Here is a 22,192-nt window from a genome sequence, read left to right as displayed (position 1 = left end):
GAAATAAAATATAGCCAAGCATTCATGTGGATAGTTCAAACAAAGCTACAGTTTATTAAACTGGTTATTTGAAAGATGTCCTCAACACAGTCTGAACTCTGTCAGGCAGCTTTCTTTTAATTTCTTTAAGTAGTCTTCAGGAATAGTTCGTCAGGCTTCATGAAGGACACTCAAAGCTCTTCTTTGGATGTTGGCAGTGTTTTGTTCTGTTTCCTGTTAAAATGATCTCACACTGCTTCAATAATGCTGAGGTCCCGCTCTGGGGAGGCCAATCCATGACTGACAGTGTCATGGTGTCGTTTTTCTGTCTTTCACTGCACTGGCAGAGTGTTTGGTATCGTTGTCATCAATCAGACACTTTTCCGATGGAATTGCATGGTGGGCCAAAATCTGACCTCTGACAAATCCAATGTAGACATTGAGTGTTGCACTTCTCTCCTGAACTCCTCTGTATATGTTGACCATAATTCTAACCACAAATTTCCAATTTGGATTCAATTTTCCATAAAACTTGTTGCAGTGGGTCTTATGGACCTTGTGTTTTTATATCCAGGTATGCTTTTACTGCATTAGCAGTGTGTTCGAGGTCATTGTTATGACCAATTATCTGAAAAGAATATAGAAATGGGCGGTTTCTTAAAACCTTTTGCACTATACTGCATATTATATATAAATACAATACCCATCCATCCATCTTCTTCCGCTTATCTGGGGGCAGCAGACCTAAGCAGAGAAGCCCAGCTCTCCCAAGCAACCTCCTCCAGCTTGTCTGGGGGAGCACCAAGGCATTCCCAGGCCAGTCTAGAGATATAATCTCTGCAGCATGTCCTGGGTCTGCCCCGGGGCCTCCTCCCGGTGGGACATGCCCAGAACCCCTCACCCAGGAGGTGTCCTTATCAGATGCCCGAACCACCTCAACTGGCTCCTTTCGATGTGGAGGAGCAGCGGCTCTACTCTGAGCCCCTCCTGGATGGCTGAACTCCTTCCCCCATCTCTAAGGGAGAGGCCAGGCACCTTTCGGAGGGAGCCCATTTCCACTCAGAAAGCAGCGGCGGAAATACAAAACCCTGTAGGTTAAAAAAATAACTAAATCCTTATCCACTCTTTAATTTAAAAATGATTTTATTTATTAATACAGTGGTATACTTAAAATTGTGTTGCAGAGGAGAAAAAAAAAAAAGTCAGCCACAAGTGAAGAGCTAATATCCAATAAAGCCGTGTTATATCTAAAAGTAAAACAGTACTGGTGTGCCATACGTAATATATTGTCTATTAGTACAAAAATACATTTAAGGGCACACAATATAGCATCCAGTATCAGAAATCAGTGAGAGGGACACTTTGAGAGCACACCCTTCCAAATGAAGATGTTTTAAATGCATCTGAGCCACAAAGACTTTCCTTAACCCTACGTGGACAAAGTAATAAAAATAGAAATAAAATTAAAAAAAAAGACGACCTTTTTGAGACCGTAAAATAGCGGTGGCAACATATCGGTAGAAAAGGTGTGATGTATTATTGTTAGGTTACAATTCAAAGGCTTGAAGGTATGCCCATAATACAAAGATAACCACTTTCACTTCCTTCTGCTTTTTTAAAACATGTTTTCTCTAAGTTTTATACAAAAAAGAAAGACATACAAAAAGTTCATTTACAACAAAAGAGAAACAAGGCAATATGCTAGCTTTATTTACAGCCACTTCTTCTCAGATGGTTTTTTGTTTTTAAGCAATGCATAGCAGATAAAAGAAGAGCATACCTTTGTTATCTTTTATCAACCGTTTCTGCGTGTGCTAAACCCAAGTTTATTTATACAGAGGGTTCACAAAAAATGGCAAAACAAATGACATTATACCATAATTTATCATAACTTAGTTTTTTTTTTTTTCTTAATGAAAAGTGAATAATCTGCAGATAAGGCATCACTGCTTATTTGTGTGAGTGCAAAGAGTGCACAGAGAAAGGAAAGATATTAAGTAGATGTGAGGAAGGAACCGAGGAGGCTACTGGACCTGAGTAAAGAACATGCATAGATCTCCCTCAGGCTGGAAGGAGAGAGGTGGTGCTCAGTAAGAGAGGAAGTTACAAAAGGTAAGAAAAGGAAGAACAGAGTGAGAAGTGTAGGAAGAACGTCTCTAAAAATGTGCTGCTGCTTCTTGGGTTCATGTCTTGCCACCTCCTTAAACCAACTGTATCAAACCTTCAGTAAGATTCCTTCAATGTGGAAGGGGGGAAAAAACAAACAAATAATTCAGTCCCCTGCACTGAAAAACAACAAGATGTCGACTGGCAATCGAATTTGAGTCCAATTTGAAGTAAATATATATATATATATACTGTAGGCATATATAGCATAAATACACTGACACAGATTTTTTCAAGCATGTATGCTGCCTCAAAAGCCATACATCCATCTGTACTTTTGTAAAAAAAAAAAGAAAAAAAAAAAGAAAAATTACATTAAACATTGCTTTATATATAAGTGTCAATCGTCAGTGACGTGGGTCATGCATCATTTTACATCAAAACTTTGAAATTGAGTTTAAAGAACAGCTCGTAGCGATCATTGGTGTCTCTCCTTCGTCCAGCACTGTCTGGGTCTTCTTCATGCTCTATTATCCCGTGTGTTTTGTTTGCTTGGAGTGCGTCTGTCAGTGTGTGTGTAGTGGTATACGTGTGTGTTTGCGTGCGTGCCCATCGTCTTCATTTCATCCGCCATTCTTCCACATTCGGTAACATCACACCTGCTGTCTCTTCTTTAAAAGTGGTCAATGAGCACAGAGACACAGTTGGCTCCCACCAGGTAGTTGGGGTCTCCGGTGAGAGACTTGTTCTGCCAGCTTTTTGGATCACCTGAGGACAGACAGATGGGGGGTTGATATTAGCTGCTTTTTTTTTAATGTAAAAATTCACACCCAAACCTCTCTTTAAAAGTCGTGAACTCGGGCTTTCATTTTAAAAGAGCCCTGCCTGCACAAGTTAATGATATTCATGGTTTGTGAGCCACGTTATGTGAATGTTTAAAGCCCGTATCCGAGGCGGAGGAGCGCGAGAGACTAGTAAAACCTCTTTGGTGTTTTTATTGAATGTCCCCAGCCTCTTGTTGACTGCAAATTAAACCTTGGTCACTGTGAGGTCTGAGTGTAATTGCAATTATAAACATGCGTATCTGTGCCAAGAGGAATCAAAGGAGGCAGAGCGAGCTCAGCAGAGGTCCATCAATACAGGACTGACCACAGTGCATGTCACAGTGTGTGTGCAGCCTCTTCACTGATACAGCCATACTTTAAAAGCTTCTTCTTAAAAGAGAAACGCTCCACTTTAGATCTGTGTCAGACAGTCTGTGTCTGACATGAAAATACTAACTGGTGGACATCTCTCTCCATCCCCTGGTGCATACGTGGACTTGCTGCTGGCTGAACTAAACTTAGCCCAAAAAAGTAGGAACATTTGTTTGGTTGATAATTTCTTTGTTGTAACGATGCTTCTTGGCGTTAAACTCTTACACCATTGGAAAGCTGTTTTATTTCCCCTTAAATGTTGACTCGTTTATAAGGAAAATGCTTTTGTTGGTTGAGCAGCAGAGTTGAGTGGTGCAGTGTTGTCGTTTACTGTATTCTGAAGAAACAAGACATGTTGTCAATTAACAAACAGGGACCTCGGCAGCATGTGGAAGAACCTTAAATAGCCATGACAGCTTGGCTCCTCCTCCTCATGCTGGTCACCAAGTTGTGGTTGTGTTGGTCACAGAATAAGCTGTTTGGCATTGGCAGAGAAGATCTGGCAACGCAGACACTCAACTCTGCTGCTCAACCCACATTTTTCTTTCAAATGTGGCACTAATCAAGAGAAAATAAACAGGCTTTCCAACGGTATAAAATTCAATGCCAAGAAGCATCGTTACAACAAAGAAACAATCGATCAAACGCAAATTTCCGTACTTTTTGTGCCACGTTTAGCTGTCATGTCACACAGTAGAAATGAGATGTCAGGTGAGCACCGTGAAGCTTTCCAGGATGATGTGAAAACAGCTTTCTAGTGTCAAACTGCACATTAATCTCCATAGGGATGTTCTTACATCCAAAAGAAGCAGAAATGAGTAAAAACACATATTTTGTATAGAAGAAGGGGAGGGCTTAATCTAAAGACTCAGCGCCAGGGAAGAGATTAAAGCGAAGATAACCACGTCTTCTGCTCAGGTAAATTAAAAGCACCACTTATAACTCAGATGAAAGCCTTAATTGAAAGTTTGTTTACTGTGGGCAGGCTGTGGCTCTGAAGGTATAGCACGATGCAACTAATTCCCAGTGGTCAGACCAGCACTTACATGGCCGCTCACTGTCACAGACGTGCGAGCTATAGTTCAAGCGGCTGTGTGTAAAGTGCTCTGATTAACAGCACCGACTGAGGCGCAGGTGTAGAGCTTATATGTGCAGAGTCGACACCTGTTTGCCTTTTTTCTGAGAGCTGTTAACGCGCCTCACCAACATTTATCTTTCCTTTTTAGTCCAAACAGAACACAAAAACGTTCATTTCGATGAACTCATTGGCCGCTTGTCGGCTCTGCACTCGAGCTGACTGCTTATGTGCTCGACATAAGCACAAAACAAGCTTTCAATTCTGTCCTTCAGTCATCGCCATGTTCTTTCACACGCGCTTCACAGAGCGCCTGTAGCTTAGACACTAATAAAGTCTGTCTGCAAGTAATTCTTGATGTTCATGATAATTGCAATACATTAAATTTTATCCTACGGAAGGCAGAGAGCCAAAATGCCTACCTTTAAAACTTCAAATAAAAAACTGCATTTGAGTTATGAGTTCCGGGCTTTCGCCTCCTTCCTTTGATGCCAGTATGTGACCTTACAAGAATAGCTGCCAACTTTCTTCCAATGTGGAAGTCACAAATCTCATATCCATTTGTCAGAAACTATTTTGTGGCGGCGTATGTATGATAAAGCAGTTAAAAAAAAATCTGCTTTAAATTGCATAGAATAGAAAATATCAACCGAAAGTGACACCTGAGAGCAGAAATCTGACATTTTACTTACAGATGACAAAAGAATCCCTGTCAAAACAGTCAATTAAGTTTCTGTTAATCACTCATTTCACCCTCACTGTATCCTTAATAAACATATATTAACAAATACATTACAGGTGTATCCTAAAATGTGTGAAAGGAGGTCCCCGTTTTGTTTGTAATGAGCAAGAACTACAAACAAAACAGTCGCTTATCAAAGTACAGCATCGTAGCTTCATCTCACTCTCTGGTCACTGATGGGATCAACCCTTCAAATATACTACGATGCCAAACTTCTGCTTTTTATTAGAAACAACAAACAAATTCTTCTACAGAGCAAAACTGCATCACACTGGCTGTAACGTAAGTATTTAAACACAGCAGAGATAAAGGGCGCAACAAGAAGCAGAGACTTGCAAACGGGTGAAAAAAATGAAAAAGAAAAAAGGAGAGAAGCACAAAGCAAAGTGCGAAGAAAACCACAGAAGGGTACAGGAGGAGGCCGGAGAGTGGCCTTGCTTTACAATAAGAGGATTACGACGCAGCCCGATAATCCGCCCACAATTCAGCAGGACAACAGAGTGAGCTGACATCTCATTCAGCCTTCCATGTCTCATCCTTAAAATGAGGCTAATTAACAGCTAATCCTGACCACTGCCAAAATGACCACTGTTTTTGAAGATGGGATATGGGAAGGACAGTTTGAAGAAAAGGCTAATTTAGCTGCTTCCCTCATATGTGTTCAGCTCTCACTTTTCTTTGTATACAGATGTTTAACCCGGGTTCGAATTCTGGGTCTTTCTTGGTTTGCTCAGTTACGTTATAGATTAAATGAAAACCAGTTCGAAGAGGTTTGTTTTGTCTACAGTACAGTACAAATATAGAATTTAGCATTCAGAAATAATCTCCTTTGTGGTTTTACTTGTACTTTGACACTGTAGTGTATATCCTGCTTTATACAACTCAAATATGAAAAGATAAGGACCTGCAGCGACACATTTGAACTAAACTAAGTCCTGCGTCACACTGCAGGCCCTCTAATTCTGCAGTCTGCGTATGTTTAACTTGTAATTGTAGCTAAATTTATTGGAGCTATGTAGCAGAGTGACACTAGCTATAAACTGATAAGAGTGCCGAACTCTTCCAGTAAGTCTGGAAGAGTTCTTAGCATGAAAATTCAATTTCTCACCACCTGAAAGCTGCCTTCAAATAGGAACACTTTGAAAAATGAGAGCTAAATTTAGAAAGCTACAGCCTGACATCATAGCAACATGTCTGTGTTTTTTTAATTTTTATGCAGGATAATGACATAAGTTATCGTTTATGACAGCGTCCCAGTTTCCAGAAGATCTGTGAAAGCTGTTTGTTCTTCAGGTCGGGATTGGGCGGCTATGTGAAAAATATGAATCTGTAATGCATGCTTCTGTGCTCAGAGTAATTACACCTGATGAAGTTCAATTATAGTGCAGCCAAGAATCCAGTGCATGCATGTTAAATGGAAAAGAAAAAATGAGAGGAGCTTGTTAAGATGATTGAGAGGAAGCAAGAGGGAAATGCTGAAGTTTCAGCATGTGAAATGAATAAACCAGTGGTACAGTGTAAGAGACTGTGGGTTAGTCAGTAAAAATACAGGAAATGAATAGACTTGAAGCCAGAATTATGAAATAAGGTGGATTTTCCCCCCTACATTGATTCTCAAACATCGTGTCATACATCATCTGGTTGATTCTCTTTGAGAGTTGGATGTTTGATAAAGAGAAGAATCAAAACTAGGGGTAAAAGCTGATTAAAAACAGTGACCCCAAAACCCTCAGTTTGTCACACAGCCAGCCCAAACGACCCCAGAAGAACAGAGAGAGCACAGCATACCCGACGAGGAGTCGGAGGATTTTAGAGCAAAAGACCAACCATCAGGGGTCATTGACGCACAGTGAGGTAAGCGTAGCTCCACAGGCTTCAGGAACTTTAGGCCGTGAGGTCCACACATCACCAGAGGGCTGAGCAGAGTCTCTCCTGCAAATACAAACACACAGCGGGGTTAAACATTCTGTCACAAACCCACACAGGTATAAAATGTCCTTTTAGCCTGAAGCTTTTGTTGGCTTTTTGCTTCTAGGCATATGAGATTATTTGGATTGGGTTTCATGACAATCTATATAATAAAACAATTTATTGAATCATCATTTTGTTTTGAGATGAAACTGAACTAATAAATGCTCATTTACGTATTTCATCCACCCAACAGCCATTCAATCAATGCAAAACCCAAGCAATCAATGCAACACCCAAGCAATCAATGCAACACCCAAGCAATAGCATCAAATAAGGGATCAGAATCTTTTAATGATCCTGGCCAATCAGCTGAATGCTGCGTTTGTGGCGATTCAAACAGGAAAGCTGCAGAGTGCCATCTGGTGGACAAACTGTGCACAATCAGCACTCATAACATGGTTGAAGGGGGTTTCTCCCGTCTCTTCTTTACTTTAACTAAATGCCAATACTGACAGATCGACAAAATAGTCACCAATAATATCGACCTGCCAATAAATTGGTGAGACTCTAACGTGGATGATAATGGCTGCAACAAAGGGATAAAAATCTTTGTGACAGCAGGAGAACCAGCTGTAGACATTTTCAGCAGTCTTCCTTTTTCACACGTAGCATCGGCAGAAAATTGTGGCTTTTATGTTATACTAGTTCTAATAACATATTTTACTCCAACTTCTTCATTTGCTACTGAAACAGCACCAGCATCACTGCCTTTTAAAACAAAACTGATTACAATATTTGGCTCTGATTATTCTCTACCAGCTCCTGAGGGAATTATCTGTCTGCTTAGCTGCTGAATTCTTCTCCATGTTCACCACTAAGTCACCGTCTGCCAGCAGTTTGAGGCTGAGCAGGTAGCGTGCAATGGGTTTTTAGAGATGGTTCACTAAAAACAGCTGCCTGCTGAGTGAAGTCTCACTGTAAAGCTAAAAGCAGCTGCAGTTTCAGATTCTCTGAATGTGCATCACTAAAACGTGAACCATTCTACGCTGTCACATATTTCCACATAATCACTGGTCACACTGATCTAAGAATATAAAGTCTGCCTCTACCATCCAGTCAACCTGCAGAGCTTACATCCATTTCTGTCCAGAATCATATAAATAATGGAGTTAAGACCTTGAGACAATTTCATAAAACTAAGGTATCTATTGATTTGTGTGGTTACAGTGGATTACTGTGTTACAAGGACTGATCTAAAGCTTCATTACATGGTGGAATGGGATCTTCTTAAACTCAAAAAGCAGTGACATACTCCACAGGAATGAAAGCTTCACCTCTTCATTTTTTTCGTCAATGGGGAGGGCAATAAAGAAACTACCCTACCATTCAATTCAATAAAAAAAAAAAAAAAAAAAAAAAACTGGACTGGACTCATAACAGCCTCATCAAGGAGAGACAGAACAGACTGTTCTTTCAGAGGATACTCAGAATCATTCCTTTTGTTAGGGCGTTGATCAGTAAGATGGATATATGGCGGTACATGTGGACAGCACTTATGGACAGCAGAAGAACAAAAAGCCTCCAAAACAAAAACAAAAATACATTTTGTTTTCTTTCTTCCTCCATTTTTTTTAACATCTTACCTTTCTCCTTGTCGAGTGGCGGCAGAATGCTGTTGTCTCGACAGACCTTGAAGTAAATCTCTTGCTCCACGCCGTCGGGGATGGCACCCTGCGGGATAATGATGCTGACACCTGTCTCGATGGAGCTCAGAACGCCACCGTTAGAGTTGAAGATACCACGAGCTGTTGCCACCACAGTGTGACCTTCGTCTTCATCTTCATCATCCTCTAGGGCACTGGGGCTGGGAGACAAACGGCTTTAGTGTCACACTGTTATATTTAATAATAAACCTTTACCTTTAAATTTACTCAGACATAGCTTCCTACCTCACAGGGATGGCCTTGGGCATGGCGTTTACGTTGTTCTGCTGGTATTTGGATCGGGGGTCCGTTGTGCGTGTGAAAGTGTCCAGGCCACTGTCTTGGTCTGTGTTATGGGGCTGTGGGGGTACCTGAGGCTTTACCGGGCTCGAGCTCTGTTACAGATGCAAGAGGTTTAAATGGGACACTTTATTCATTTAAACATTTTAGAAATTTTAGCATATGCCACCAACATTTCAGAAAAACCTGTTGGTCATTAAATTTGAAAAAACACTGGAAACTTTTCTTTACGTTTTAAAAAACTGTATTACCCTGTTCATGATTTTAATGTGACACGAAGGCTGACAGCCGAGGTCACATTAAGAGCGCCATTTGACTTTGATTCAAACACACATTGATTTTAAAGCTTGCAACCTCCCCTGCACCATCATATATTTGACTCTGTGAGACCTCGGGCCAAAATCGGTTTACCTTGGGAGCACTCTCAGGCTTGTCATTGGACAGGAGGTTGTGGTTGAATTTAGGACTGTCGAACTTGCGCGAAAAAGGCTTGGCAGAGGTGGTGTAGGGCTTGGGCGCAAAGCGGTTGTAGGTGGATGTGGGCAAACCCCCAGTGCTAGTGACCGTCTTTGGAGGCTGTTCACTGGTGCCATTGACTGGAGACTTCTCAGGGAAACTCTTGTGAGGAAGAAAGTTGGTCTGGACCGTGTCCTCTCGAGCAGGAGGCTTGGCTGTAGAAGAGCAACGCACATCAGCCAAAAAAAAGCTCTACAGTACAGAACACAAGTGTATTTCCCCTTTGATCGCGATCTTATATGAGATAAAAATCCTGACTACTGTCAATTTTACCATCAGGTGAGGGCTTGGGCAGTATGGCCGGTGGCACAGCTGGTGTCACTTGGGGAACTGGTTCATAATTTTTCTCCAGTGGACTTGGTTTCTCCACTGAGTCCATCCTACATCACAAAATGAAAAGCATAAGTTAGATAGAAATATAAAAAACATTAAGGAAAAGAAAAGAAAAAGACAAAAATATGGAAATAATAGGGAAAGTGAGAATCACCTGGGGAAGCTGTGGCTGGACTGTGCTTGTGGTTGGGGTTTATTGGAGCCAACCTGCAGTCTGTCAAAGTAAGACAACTGTTTCCTGTAGTAGTCCTCATCCTCATCAGGGTCATAATGGTTGGAGCGCACGATGTCATCGGATCCCTTGGACTGAGGCTTCTGAGGCTCTGGCCCTCTGCTGGTGTAACAACACAGTCCAGAAGGTAAAACACATGGCAGAAGTTAGAGCAAAGCAGATGAAAAGGAGTTTACAATACAGAGCCAAAATGAAACTGAGACATTTTGAACAGCAACTATAGGCTTACCTAAAGGTCTTCTCTTGATCCAGGTTGCTCAGAGAATTTGCTTTAGGGATTACTCCACCAGCTTTCAAGGGCAAATCTGCAGCCTGAAGCAGGAAAAGCAATGAAATTTATCAGAGGGATAAAACAAATGTTTTCTTCTTCTAAGCTGCTAATTTCCTAAAAGTTGAAAGTAACTTGAAGAATTGGAAATTCATATCATGCCAGTTTACCTTATTCCCAAATGAATCCCCGACATCTCTGGCTCGGTCCACGGACACAGAGCGTTTGTTCTCAAACATTTTGACCCTCGTCAGTACTGACTGAGGCCGCATGGCTGGATCTTCCTCCTGCTGCTCATCTCTTGCAGGTGCAGCTTTTGGAACATCAGCAGGTGAAGGTGAGGGAGTCTCGACTTTATGAAGGGTGGGGCTAGATTCGAAGTTCACTGGAGCAGGATCATACTGCTGAGGTTTGTAGCCTTTCTGCTGCGATGCTGGTCCCTGGTTATAGGCCGGCCGCTGGGCAGCGGGTTCTGGTGAGCGGGCAGCTGAGGGGTATGTGCTCAGGTGAGAATTTGGGTCATAGTGCAATTCAGACGGCTGAGGAGGAGGCGGAAGATCATCGTAACGGACAGGTGCTGAAACTGTCGGTTTGCCGTAGCGAGGTCGTCCGTCAAATCCCTGCTGAGGTGGCGGCTCGTCGTAGCGCAGTGGAGGGGTGTAATGAGAGTCGGGGCCCTCGCCGTAAGGAGGACGGGGATCGTAGGCCTGGGTGTTGGCAGTAGAGAACGGCTGGTTGTAGGGGTTCCACGGTTGCTGGTCATAGTGAGGCACGCTGTTGTCATAGCTCTCATAGTTACGGTACTTTGGTTCCTGGTAGCCAGCGCCGACACCACTGCTGCTGATGTCATACCGACTGGGTGGGTGGTCGTAATCTCTGTACGGCTGCTCGTCAGGGTGATAACCCTGCTGAGGGTTGTACGTCACAGGCTTCATGCCGTGACCACCTCTGCCTATGTTGTCTGTGCTGTACGGATCCTTCTGAAACATCTACCGAAGAAATACACAACAAAAAAAGGAGGTTAACAACGTCACAGGTTCCAACATATACTGCAAAGATGTGAATTATGTGAAATGGAAAACTGGACACACGCAGACTAAAGAAAAAACAAATCTGCAAAATGAATTGCAGAAGACGAAACGAGAAGGGAAAGACCTGAAATAGAGAAACTGAGAGGGAGGAGTTACTAGTCAGATAATATATTAGATTTAACAGAAATTGCAGCACAGCCAAATACTCCAGCTTAAAAAAATAATTAAAAAAAAAAAAATCGCAATGTACCACAGAAACATTAACAGAGTTTAAATAAAGAAAGAATAAAGTTTTTGAAATACGCAACAAAACAATGGGGTTCATTTTTCTCACCTTCACTAAAAAAATGAAAATAAAATTACAAAATTAAGCGCGTATAACGCTTAATTAAAACTCCTTTCACTAATTAGAAAAATTATTTCTGGTTGCTTCAGGCATGACGTGCCGATCTGTAGTAAACAAACGGGAACGAAAAAAATGTCACCCACTGTCTTGGTGCAGTCGCAAAACAACAAACAGTATTTAAGGACCGAAGCACAAACTCCTTTTACAGAAGCACATTTAAAAACCCTGACATTTAAGAAGTAACCATTAATTCTCCATCAACAGCTAAACACAGTTTCTGTTAAAGGTTATCATGGCCAAATGTTTTGTCCTCATAGATACATGCGGGACAGGAGGAAAATAAAGTTTCAGGAAAATGAATGGCTACTTTTACAAAGAAACAATCCATTCAGTCGGCACTGATAAACACAGCCCAAAGAGATCTGCTGCTATTGGTTAACAGAGGCAAACGCAATGTAGCCATGCAAAGAATATAAGCAACAGTCAGAGCTGCAGGATATCCACTGCTCTTCTACACGTAGGCCTATCAGCGCAGCCATCACCCTTCAAGCCCACTGTTGTTTACCAGCATCTGCACACACACATTTGCACCCCCACACCACACACACACACACACACACACACACATCTGTCTCTTCTGGGCAGCACTGTGGTCAGCAGACATGCAGGGCAGAAGAAAAGAGAGGGAAGCGTGGCAGCAAGAGGAAGATAGGAGGACAGGCAGCAGTAGCAGCAGCACAGAAGTTCAGCCAGGTCAGACCGAGCTGAGCCGAGCCGAGCCGGGCCGGGTCACGGAGCATCCAGTGACGATCAGATGGATACCTTTGGTTCTGAACTGCCCAGTCCAGACTGTAGAGGTTCTGGCGAGATGCTCTGAGGTGCTACCTCAGGTGTGGGCCTTCTAAGTGAGCCAGCCTCTGGGATGGGGCTTGACTGGCTGTAGGGAGGTGCAGGAGACTCAGAGCTCAGAGCCCCTACAGTTTTTACAGTAACGTCGACAGCAGGGGGCATTGTCTCAGCCTTGGGCTCAGGCTGCTGGGAGATGCTAGGGACAGCAGCGGCCTCTGCTTTCTGTGAAGTGGTTCAAAAATGTTTAATAACATGCGCTGACACACTGTGGTGAAGTACAAGTGTTTCTACCTTCTCAGCCCCCCCCCCCCCTACAGTGGTCTGCTCTTTGTTTACCCCTACAGTTTACATTGATACAAACAGCCTATCACTCGCCGCCGTATTTAACAGTAGCTACAGATCAACCAATAGCAAGTGAGGGTTAGGAATTAGCAGCAGGACAAGTTTTCAAGGTTAGGTGATACTAACTCGAGTTTAATTCTATGGTTACAATACAGTAAGTCGTTTTCTCCCTTTTCATGTTCATTAACACATCATGAGACGACAAATGCTTAGACTGTAATATCACAACTACCAATAGAGTAGTGATAAATACATTTCACAGGTACACTGGATTAACACTGGCATTTCCAACATGCACATAATACTTTCTGGTGTCATATTGTCACAGTCCCAATCATAGGTAGAACAAAGGCAGGAAGTGCACATAGGTGAATACTGATACAGACACTTAGACAGACAGAAGTGGGATTTTTTGGCTCTTCTTTTCCCCTCACTCAGTGACATTAGTAATAGTCACACTAATAAGACAGCTTGTGGTAATACAGAGTGCAAGAGTAATAGTAAAGGTATGAAGTCTTCTCCTCTTCAAAATTAAAAAAACAAACAAACAAAAAAAAAAAAAACACACGCCCACAAATATCAGTCAAACACACACAGAGGCAAATAAATACTATAATAATAAAGATATATATTTCTTTATAGTTGCGCATATATATATATATATATATATATATATATATATATATATTATGATAAATACCTGACCACAAAAGTTTTCACTTTCCCGTTGATATTGTTTTATAACAGTTAATAGATTAACTGCAAATACAAAAAAGTGACTTCAATAGCGCCTCCAGAAAACCCTTCTAACGCACACCGCGTCCTCCAGACAACAGGGGAGACGTACAGGTCTCAGAAACGCTACCTGCTGCGGCGCTGGTGCCTTGAAACCGGCCGGGTCGATGCGGTTCAGGGGGTCCGGCTGCACTGTGTGCGGGTAGCTGACATAGCCAGGGGGCTCTTGGATGACAGGCGGGTCCTCACGGACAGGCTCGGAGGACCGCGTGATGGCAGGCTCCGTGGGTGGACCCACGTCATCGTTCAGCGTTTCATCCAGCTCCTGGTCGGTGTAGGCTCCTCCCTCTGTGTCTGTGTCCTCATAATCGGAGGTGTGGCGGCTGTCGGTGCTGTACATGGAATACTCACTGCCTGGCGCCGACAGGTAGGAAAGGCGGTCGTCATGGATGTCCAGGTCATCGTCGCCAATTCCATCAGCCTGTGAAATAAAGAATACAATGAGAAGGGGACTGAGATAAGAGAAATCTCATCAATATCGTGTACGTGTGCGCATGTCTTACCTTGCCCTCTGAAACCCACACCAGCTGGTTCTGCTGCTGCTGGATTATTTCTTTCAGTGCTCCAAACCAACCATCGTTCATGTTGTTCAAGTTAATGGTTGCTGAAGGCAGAAAGAGGGAGGGGCAAAAATGAAACTCTATCCACTCACACAATTATTAAAAAAAACAAAAAAAACAACAACATTTGTATCACTTATTCCTAGAAATTAAGTTTTGCACGCTGGAGCAATATGACTCTGGACTAGAAACTAAACGACAGTCATTTTCTCCACTGGTGACCCGGTATGTATGCTGTTACAGATCAATAACCAGATAAACATCCTGATTTTAAAAAGAGGCACAGTTGCACAATAATGTTAAGAAAGATGATTTATGAGAAGAATGTGTGCTTAAGCCTGAATGGAAGCTGATGGCAACGCTCTCTCGGCCCGCTCGGTTTATCTTCAACAGATGCTCCTCAAACACGGTTAGAGCACATCCTTTGACAGGGAGACTGCACGCTGAGAAAGAGGCCTGGGGGCACACTTGTGAGGACTTTAACAGAACAGGGTCAGGCACAACAAGTGCGCTGTTGCGACAGCAGCCGGCACTGCAGCTCTCACTTGTCAACTGTGTGAAATTCGTCTTTGCTCCCTGTGAAATCTCCCACTTAAACCCTCCACCCCTCCCGCCCCGTGGATGAACCCTTTTATTCCTTCCACTGGACTCACTGGTGAAGAGGTGGTGGTTGTTCTTTCTTAACTTGAGGGCTCGATCATAAAGCTTTCTTGCGCTCTTCCTAGACTCGGGGCAGAGCCGTGTCCTCATGTTCTTGATGCCCTGCTTTGTGTCCGGGTTGAGAAACACCACAATTGGATACCACTGAGCGTAGTTCAGTCGGTCCACTGCATTCGGGGTTATATCCAGCACCGCATGCTTGTCCTTCAGGTACAGACAAAAAATAAAAACAAAAAACACGCTTTATAAATGTGATTATTTGCCATTTAAGGACTGAGTCTCCATAAAGTAGAATTTTGTGAACCATCTTTTCCACTATTCACAAACAGGCAATCTTGAGTTTAGCACATTACTTTGGGTAATGTATAATTTCCTTGAGTGAACACCAGATGGCAGCAGTGAGCTGAGCATGTTATTGGCTTTCCTTTCAATGTTTTTAAAAATCACCAAAACAAATGGGCAACAAAGACATTTTCTATCCACAATCCTCCATAATTTCAAATCAGTACAAGTGTATATTTCATTTCAACTCACTCGATCAATGATCTGCTTAATTGTGTGCAGGCGGATGATGCCAGAGCTCTTCTGGTCTGTTCCTGCATCCCTGGGTTCACTCTCTTTGGAAGACAAACGGACAGAGTCACTGCATCACATCAACAAAAGAGAACGATACCAAGAAACACAGGCTGTGCCCCAATTAGACATCTTTGTAGCGTGCAGTTGTCGACTCCCATAAATAGAGCAGTTAAATAGGGAATGACGATCTTCGTACAGGAGAGGACAAGTGTACGTTTATACAAACAGCTACGTAATAAAACACAAAATGAGGACAGCAGCCAACTCATGCAACGGTCATTACGGATTTTTGGGGAGGTTCGGGGAATGAAATCCAGCGTTAAAATGTGTGTGTGCAAGTGCATGTAGCAGTTTAAAACATGGTGCAGGAAATGTGTTACGTGAGGAACACTGACATTAAATAAGCACATACAATAGCAGGAGGGTCATTTGGGATTAATGAGACTGAGGTGCCATTGTAAGCCTAGAGGATTTAAGCAAGGATGTGAAGAGAGGTTTATAATTTAAACAAAGACAAGCAATTGCTTCCTGCCTAGAAATGCATAGAAAGGCTCAGAAGAGGGCAGTCAGCTCACCACAGGAGGCTTAATAGATAGCAAGGCCTCAAATACATCATAGAGCCCCATCTAGTAGCATCTAAGCTCTGCAATCATTGGCTGTAACTATCAAAAGGGTTTTATTAAAGGGCAAATAAACATAGCCATTCATGCACAGGTTCAAGCATATGCAGCGATGTTAAAAGTAAATGCTAAAATCAATAGTTCTTTTTCTGCCATTCTAAAAAGGCCAGTAAGTGAGACATCTATTCATTTTCAGTCACTAAATAAATCTGTTATTAAATCTGCAATGGGCGCATGCAGAGAAACAAGACACTGACACTAGCTGTCAAAAGAACCACAAATGTATTGAAAACCTTCTTTGCACCACCAGTAAATTATGACAGTATTTTACATTTTCCTGCTTTCGATCGTCCACTTACTTGAATCCAATAATAAAGCAAAACGGCCTAAAAATAAACCTTAAAACTTGAGCAGTTTTCCTAATTGGCACTTCCATTTAAAAGCTTTTCGCCCATATTCAACAAGAGTGTTTGTACCTGAAAAAAAAAAAGCTCAGACTTTAGACTGCTCTAAATACTCCAGTTCTTTTTTTTTTTAATACTCTTGTTTCTGTATGTCAGTGAGAGAGGATATCCTCTCACTGACATGGCCATTTCAGGCACACAGCTCTGGCTGATGATGAACTGAGGGGCTCCACCAAGACACGCCGTGTAATAAAGAAGGAACTGTGAATCATGCAGAGCTACTTTGTTGGAGTCCAAGAAAAAGAAATATGTAGCTGGAAACAAGCATAGTAGGTCCACTTTGATTTTGTGTTTATGAGCCTCCCTTTAAACAGTCACTGTGGTGTAATTAATGGGCAAAAAGTGGGTGATGAAAGTACAAATATGCTTAGTCAAGTAAATCCTGATCTTCAGTCATACCTTTTACGATCATCAATACTGTTATGGTTATCGTTACTATGATTATTATCAGTATTTGCACATGAGGTTGTCAATGTGTTTTTCAAATACCAGCTCAGTCTCCACTGCATGTTAAACTGCACGGCTCGTCATGCAGCCTTGCTGTTGTCATTCAACATGAAACCTGCATTTAGACGGAGAATAGCACTCGATTTAATTCGAACAAAAAAATGTTGTTGTGTGCAGGAAGCACGCTTTTTGTCATTCACTTGCACATGCTAATCTCTTCTGCAACTTAGGACAAGAGAAGCTATCACGATGACACACAGGATCAGAGACGTCAATTGTGCAGACTCTATAACAGCAAAAAGTTTATTCTCCACGTTTGAATTAAACAGAGACATGCACTACAAAGCTGCGAGTCAGTACAACATAATATTTCTTTTGTCTCGAGTCTCATGTGTCAAGTTTTGCAAGATTGTGCGTCACTGGCCGAAATGTAATAATAGAGTTACTCCCAAATGTGATGACAAAAGAAAATTAAATAAAGTGCTATTCCCTAATATGCATAAACCAGGCAATAGCTCTTTAAACATCTACAGAATAGGGAACTAGCCACCAAACACTAGTTTATAGATTATCTGCCATTCACTCAATTAAATAAAAGAAACAAAACTTGATGCACCAAGTCACATACTTTCCCCTCCTTGTTGCTGATGTGTTTCTGAAAAGAAAATACAGTTACACAAACATCACTGAGTTGTGCAAATGAACATCAACGACTGGAAACAGTTGTGTGGATGTGTCTGCTGAACATGTGTTTGGGTACATTGGTGCATGTGCGGCTCTGCACTTCAGGTAATTGAATTTCAACACCGAGTATTAAAATGAAAACCGCACATTAAAAGATGCTCGAAATTTCTACAAGTGAGAGGAGGTGGATGACGAGTGTTTAGCTCTGCTTGGAGTATCAAAGAGTGAAAGATAAACAGAGGAAATGGAAGACTGAAAGAGTGACAGGGGAAATAAACACAGCTTGACAAACCTGACTAACAGGCCTATTAAAAGAACAGGAAGTAGGTAGTAATAGGAGGAGGAGGTCATCTAGTAAAAAACAAATTCACTAGGCAAATGTTTTGTAAAGAAATCCAAACTGCGCCCTGTGAATAACGACTATTTTAATCCCCAACTTCTGATAATTATGTAAAATTAATTAAATTAAAACAACATTTTTATATATCCTTAATAAGGACCTTATTTATCTAAATAATCAGTGTGGATTTTTAAAGATGTCGCATACATAATAAGAACACAACAGTGACTTTAACATCTACTCGCTACTAATCATTCCTGTGAGAACTGCATGCTGAGATTTAAGCAGCTTTCAGCTTTGGCGTGTGTGATGGGTGATTACGGTCTCGATAAAATGGACAGAGAAACATGAGATATTAGACATGAGGGTACTTTGTTACTTACTGGCTAGCTCAAACACTTCGGGCGCCTCCCTGGCCAGTTTCTCTCGGGCCACGTCTGCGATCGGCCCAAAGATAACCACAGGTCTCAGGAACCCAGCTGTATCACAACAACATCACGTGTGTGTTACACATATCACATCACAGTCAGTTCTTGTAGACGTGTTCAATACATTTGGTGTAAAACCACACAGATTCAAGACCTTACATGGCCAGAGGAGAAAAGTGAAGCTACACCGTTAGTGCACTGACATAACTGGTACACGCCAAACTATCCAAGCTTTGCTTATACAAAAAGCCTACCTTTGTTTTGTGTACATGTATTTTTCAGTGTTTACAAAGCAAATCCTAGTTAGCGCTACCTCACAAACCTAAAAATTTCTTAGTCCTACAGTAAAGAAGAAAGCATAATAAGGATGAAAGCCTCCCATTTTATTGCTATAACTGCCTTTGGCTTCTGTACTCTTACCTTCCCTCAGCACCACCCTCTCGTAGGCAGGGAACTTGGTCTGAACAGGCTGGGCTGACAGGTCCTCCCTGCTTTTCCGCAAATTCCTCTTGGAACTCCGCAGCCCTCTGAACCTCCAGAAGTCAGCTCTGTCGCCCCCAGGCGTTTTAGGAAGGGTGTACTGCACACTGGATAGCTGCTCGGCTCTGGAAAGGGAAGAAAAGGTGTAAAAGTGTAAAACTTTACACTGACCAGAGAGACAAGTCACGGTAACATACTCCTACTGTAACTGCAACAATAATGTAGAGCACTGAATGCTAACTGGTTATCCAGTTATGATGGTCTTTATGGATTTGCCATCACATTAGAAGTTAAGCTGACCGGTGTCTGCGTCATTAAAAGCCCTGTTTGTACAGCTAACCAACCATCTGAGTTAAGCTGAGCAAGTCAGCAGGCCCAGGTCATCATTGGTGGGGCTGATATGATAATTTAATCATAAATTGTGATAAATGTGTGAAATACAGTAGATCATAAAATTAATTCTTCAGATTTATATTGCTTTAATTCCTCTACCTGCATTGTTAGCCCACTCATCAAATGCCAGAACCAACTGTATGTGTGCCATGAAACATCTTTTACCTATTCTTGTTGGGGATTATGCCTCTTTCCACTTCCTGGTGGTTCTTGCCGATACGGATAGCGAGCCAGGAGCCTAATTTGCCGTTATAGAGTGTGTCTACCACACGGAAAACCTCTCCCTTGTTAAAGCTCAGCCCATATGGTGACTCTTTTTCATATTCAAAATGCGTTCGAATGTAGAAGGAGTCGCCCACATCAGATTCCACTATCCTTCGATACACTGAAGCCAAAGCAGATAATAACACAGAGGATTAGTTTTGACGTACAATCTTTCATGTTTACAATACAAAACGCTACTCGACGCCATCATCCCTTACCATCCTTTTTCTTCTGAGCCAGAATAGTAACGTCATCTCCTTTTGGAAGATCGAGCAGAAAAAGCACAGCCTCTTCCCGGATGATGTTAGCAAAGTCCACATTGTTCACCTGCAGAGGCAGAAGAAATGAACAACAAACAGCACAAGCCAACTCAAGGCTAATATTATTTTTAATAATGGCTGTTAAACGCTTATAAGAGCTGCTGAAAGCTACTGGATTTAAGTTTACTTGGTTACACAGTTGCCTCAGCAACTTTATTTGTTGACTACAACTCATCTGATTTCTTAGGGGATAAAAAGGAACAGAAGAAAGGAAAGCATTCCCCTTTTAACCGAGCAGCCACCCCCTCTTCTCCTGCTGCTGCCCTTAAAACAATAGCTACTGTTTATTGACTCTGCTTGAGGGGCAGCAGGGGAACCAGAAACACATGGACTGAGTCACTGAACCACAGAAAGACACCTTTATTCTTCTCAGAAACAGAAGGGCTTGACGTCTTTATCTCCAGCTAGCACACCATGACCGAGGGGAAACCACCAAAGATTGGAAACAATGTCCTGGAAGTCTCTAAGATCTGTTTGTACAGCAGGGAGAACACAGGCACAAAAGAGGTCTACAGTGTAGAGTGGGAGGAATAGAAGACACCGTTTGTTCATTAAGAGAAGAAGATACCAAAATGGTTTAATAGGTAAACAGTTTCTAAATGTTAGTCTCAATTCCCCCCAGCTTGTGCTAAATTGACAAGTTAAACTGTGTGGCTTCACAGCAGGTGTCTTGCTGCTGTATAAACATGTCAGAATAAATCCAACTCTGACATCAAGAGGGTTTCCATCATCTCATCCACAATGTTACTCTAGTGTTCAGTGAAACAGGCAGTCGACTGTTCCGAGGTCAGAATGCGAGAACGACCCCTATTGTGTCTTCACATTGGAAACAAGGGGAGTTTTGATATGAAGCAGGGCCTAAGAATGACTCACTGACTGATGGGTACATTGTACTGTATTCCCAAGGTCTCTGTGCAAAAGCAAATCTATTGTGGCCACGGATTACATAGTTTTGCTACATATTATCTAAGTTAGTGTTAGCCGCTATGGCTCGCCTATTTTAACAACACCAGATGTTCTTTTCACTCTCGAACATGTGACGTGACAAAAATAGCGACAGTTAGGACAAAAACATAAATGAAAAGAATATTTTATAATCATCTTACAAGCTACGTAATACCAAGACCGTACAGGGCAGTTACATGGCATGAAATGAAGAGATCTGTCTAATCTTTATCTTTTTTTTCTTTTGAACCAGTCAACTGCAGCAACACGTTCTCGCATCCGAAATCTGGTACAGTGCATAGACAAAATGTCAGGTTTCTTAAGCAAAAAAAATAGGGTTCTCCTAATTTATCAACACATCTTACCCTGAGAATCTGGTCTCCCTCTTCCAGCCCCTCCTTGGCTGCGGGGCTGTCTTCCAAAACTCCTGCCACAAAAATTCCCACATCGTTTCCGCCTGCTAACCTCAGACCGACACTCTCTCCCTTCTTGAACTTGACCAGCTTCATACTTGGTCTGCGGGAAAACACAGGTGGACACACAGAGTTAAGTAAAAAGATTAGCAATCATTCTAAGAGACACACAAAAAAACACGGCCAGTTATTCAAGCAAATATGACAGGTTATAACAACAGAGCCAAAGCAGAGTTTCTGCCTGAATCAGAACTACAATTTGAACAAGTGGCACGAAGCTTTATTCGTGTTTTGTTTTTTTAATAAAAATTTTTTTTAAAAAAGGACTCTCACACACTCGTAATATTTTATCTACAGAGTATATACACTGCACTCAATTTGGAAGACACCACATCAAGAATATTTACCTGAGAATGCTGTCATCATGTGCAGCACTGGGTACAGGGGCATCAGATGGGCTGACAGGCAGGTCCACGTCAGGCTGACCAGGCTGTGCATAAACTGGCTTTGGTTCTGGCATAAACACAAACACACTGTATGAATGAGACGGCCAAGTGGGAGATAAAGTGAAACCACCCTTAAAAATTAAAGCATCTGATGTTTTATATATTACATGTTACTTTTTGCCCAAACTGTCACGGTTACTTTAATACGTTGAACAGTACTTGTATTTAATTTGATGACCCCCCTATGAGCAACCACATGGTGATGACAGAGGGAGGGAAAACCTCCCTTTTAACAGGAAGGAAGAAATCTCAGACAGACGCCCGAACCTGGTTCTATCTGCTGTGATGGGAAAGAGAGGAACAAAGTAGACATATAATGCTGTGTGTGCCCTTCGTGTTGACGTTCTGCAGAACAACCCCTCCTATTT

At 42.1% G+C, this 22,192-nt stretch overlaps 1 protein-coding gene across 10 annotated transcripts in view; it reads right to left on the bottom strand.

Annotated features, from left to right (window-relative positions):
- Window positions 1–1,104: 1,104 nt before the first annotated feature.
- tjp1a (tight junction protein 1a) overlaps window positions 1,105–22,192 on the bottom strand; it is a 106,019-nt gene continuing 84,931 nt past the window's right edge. For 4 of the 10 annotated variants that reach the window (XM_085402682.1, XM_085402688.1, XM_085402687.1 and 1 more), the window contains 20 exons: window positions 21,726–21,831; window positions 21,271–21,421; window positions 19,859–19,967; window positions 19,542–19,761; window positions 18,924–19,108; window positions 18,459–18,554; window positions 15,479–15,561; window positions 14,938–15,148; window positions 14,228–14,328; window positions 13,795–14,145; window positions 12,561–12,809; window positions 10,532–11,350; window positions 10,323–10,405; window positions 10,016–10,195; window positions 9,802–9,908; window positions 9,424–9,683; window positions 8,959–9,107; window positions 8,653–8,873; window positions 6,887–7,030; window positions 1,105–2,853 (listed from right to left, as the gene is read on the bottom strand). In XM_085402682.1, coding sequence (XP_085258808.1) covers window positions 2,759–2,853; window positions 6,887–7,030; window positions 8,653–8,873; window positions 8,959–9,107; window positions 9,424–9,683; window positions 9,802–9,908; window positions 10,016–10,195; window positions 10,323–10,405; window positions 10,532–11,350; window positions 12,561–12,809; window positions 13,795–14,145; window positions 14,228–14,328; window positions 14,938–15,148; window positions 15,479–15,561; window positions 18,459–18,554; window positions 18,924–19,108; window positions 19,542–19,761; window positions 19,859–19,967; window positions 21,271–21,421; window positions 21,726–21,831 — 3,920 coding nt within the window. In that variant the 3' untranslated portion in view covers window positions 1,105–2,758. The remainder of the gene's footprint in view (window positions 2,854–6,886; window positions 7,031–8,652; window positions 8,874–8,958; window positions 9,108–9,423; window positions 9,684–9,801; window positions 9,909–10,015; window positions 10,196–10,322; window positions 10,406–10,531; window positions 11,351–12,560; window positions 12,810–13,794; window positions 14,146–14,227; window positions 14,329–14,937; window positions 15,149–15,478; window positions 15,562–18,458; window positions 18,555–18,923; window positions 19,109–19,541; window positions 19,762–19,858; window positions 19,968–21,270; window positions 21,422–21,725; window positions 21,832–22,192) is intronic. The other 6 variants (XM_085402683.1, XM_085402691.1, XM_085402684.1 and 3 more) reach the window with 6 other exon arrangements.

Source organism: Rhamphochromis longiceps, linkage group LG1 (assembly GCF_057381845.1).
Source record: "Rhamphochromis longiceps isolate RC_006_pf linkage group LG1, R_longiceps_female_GT1.1, whole genome shotgun sequence".
Taxonomy (NCBI): Eukaryota; Metazoa; Chordata; class Actinopteri; order Cichliformes; family Cichlidae; genus Rhamphochromis; species Rhamphochromis longiceps.
This window is presented reverse-complemented; position numbering and strand designations above follow the sequence as displayed.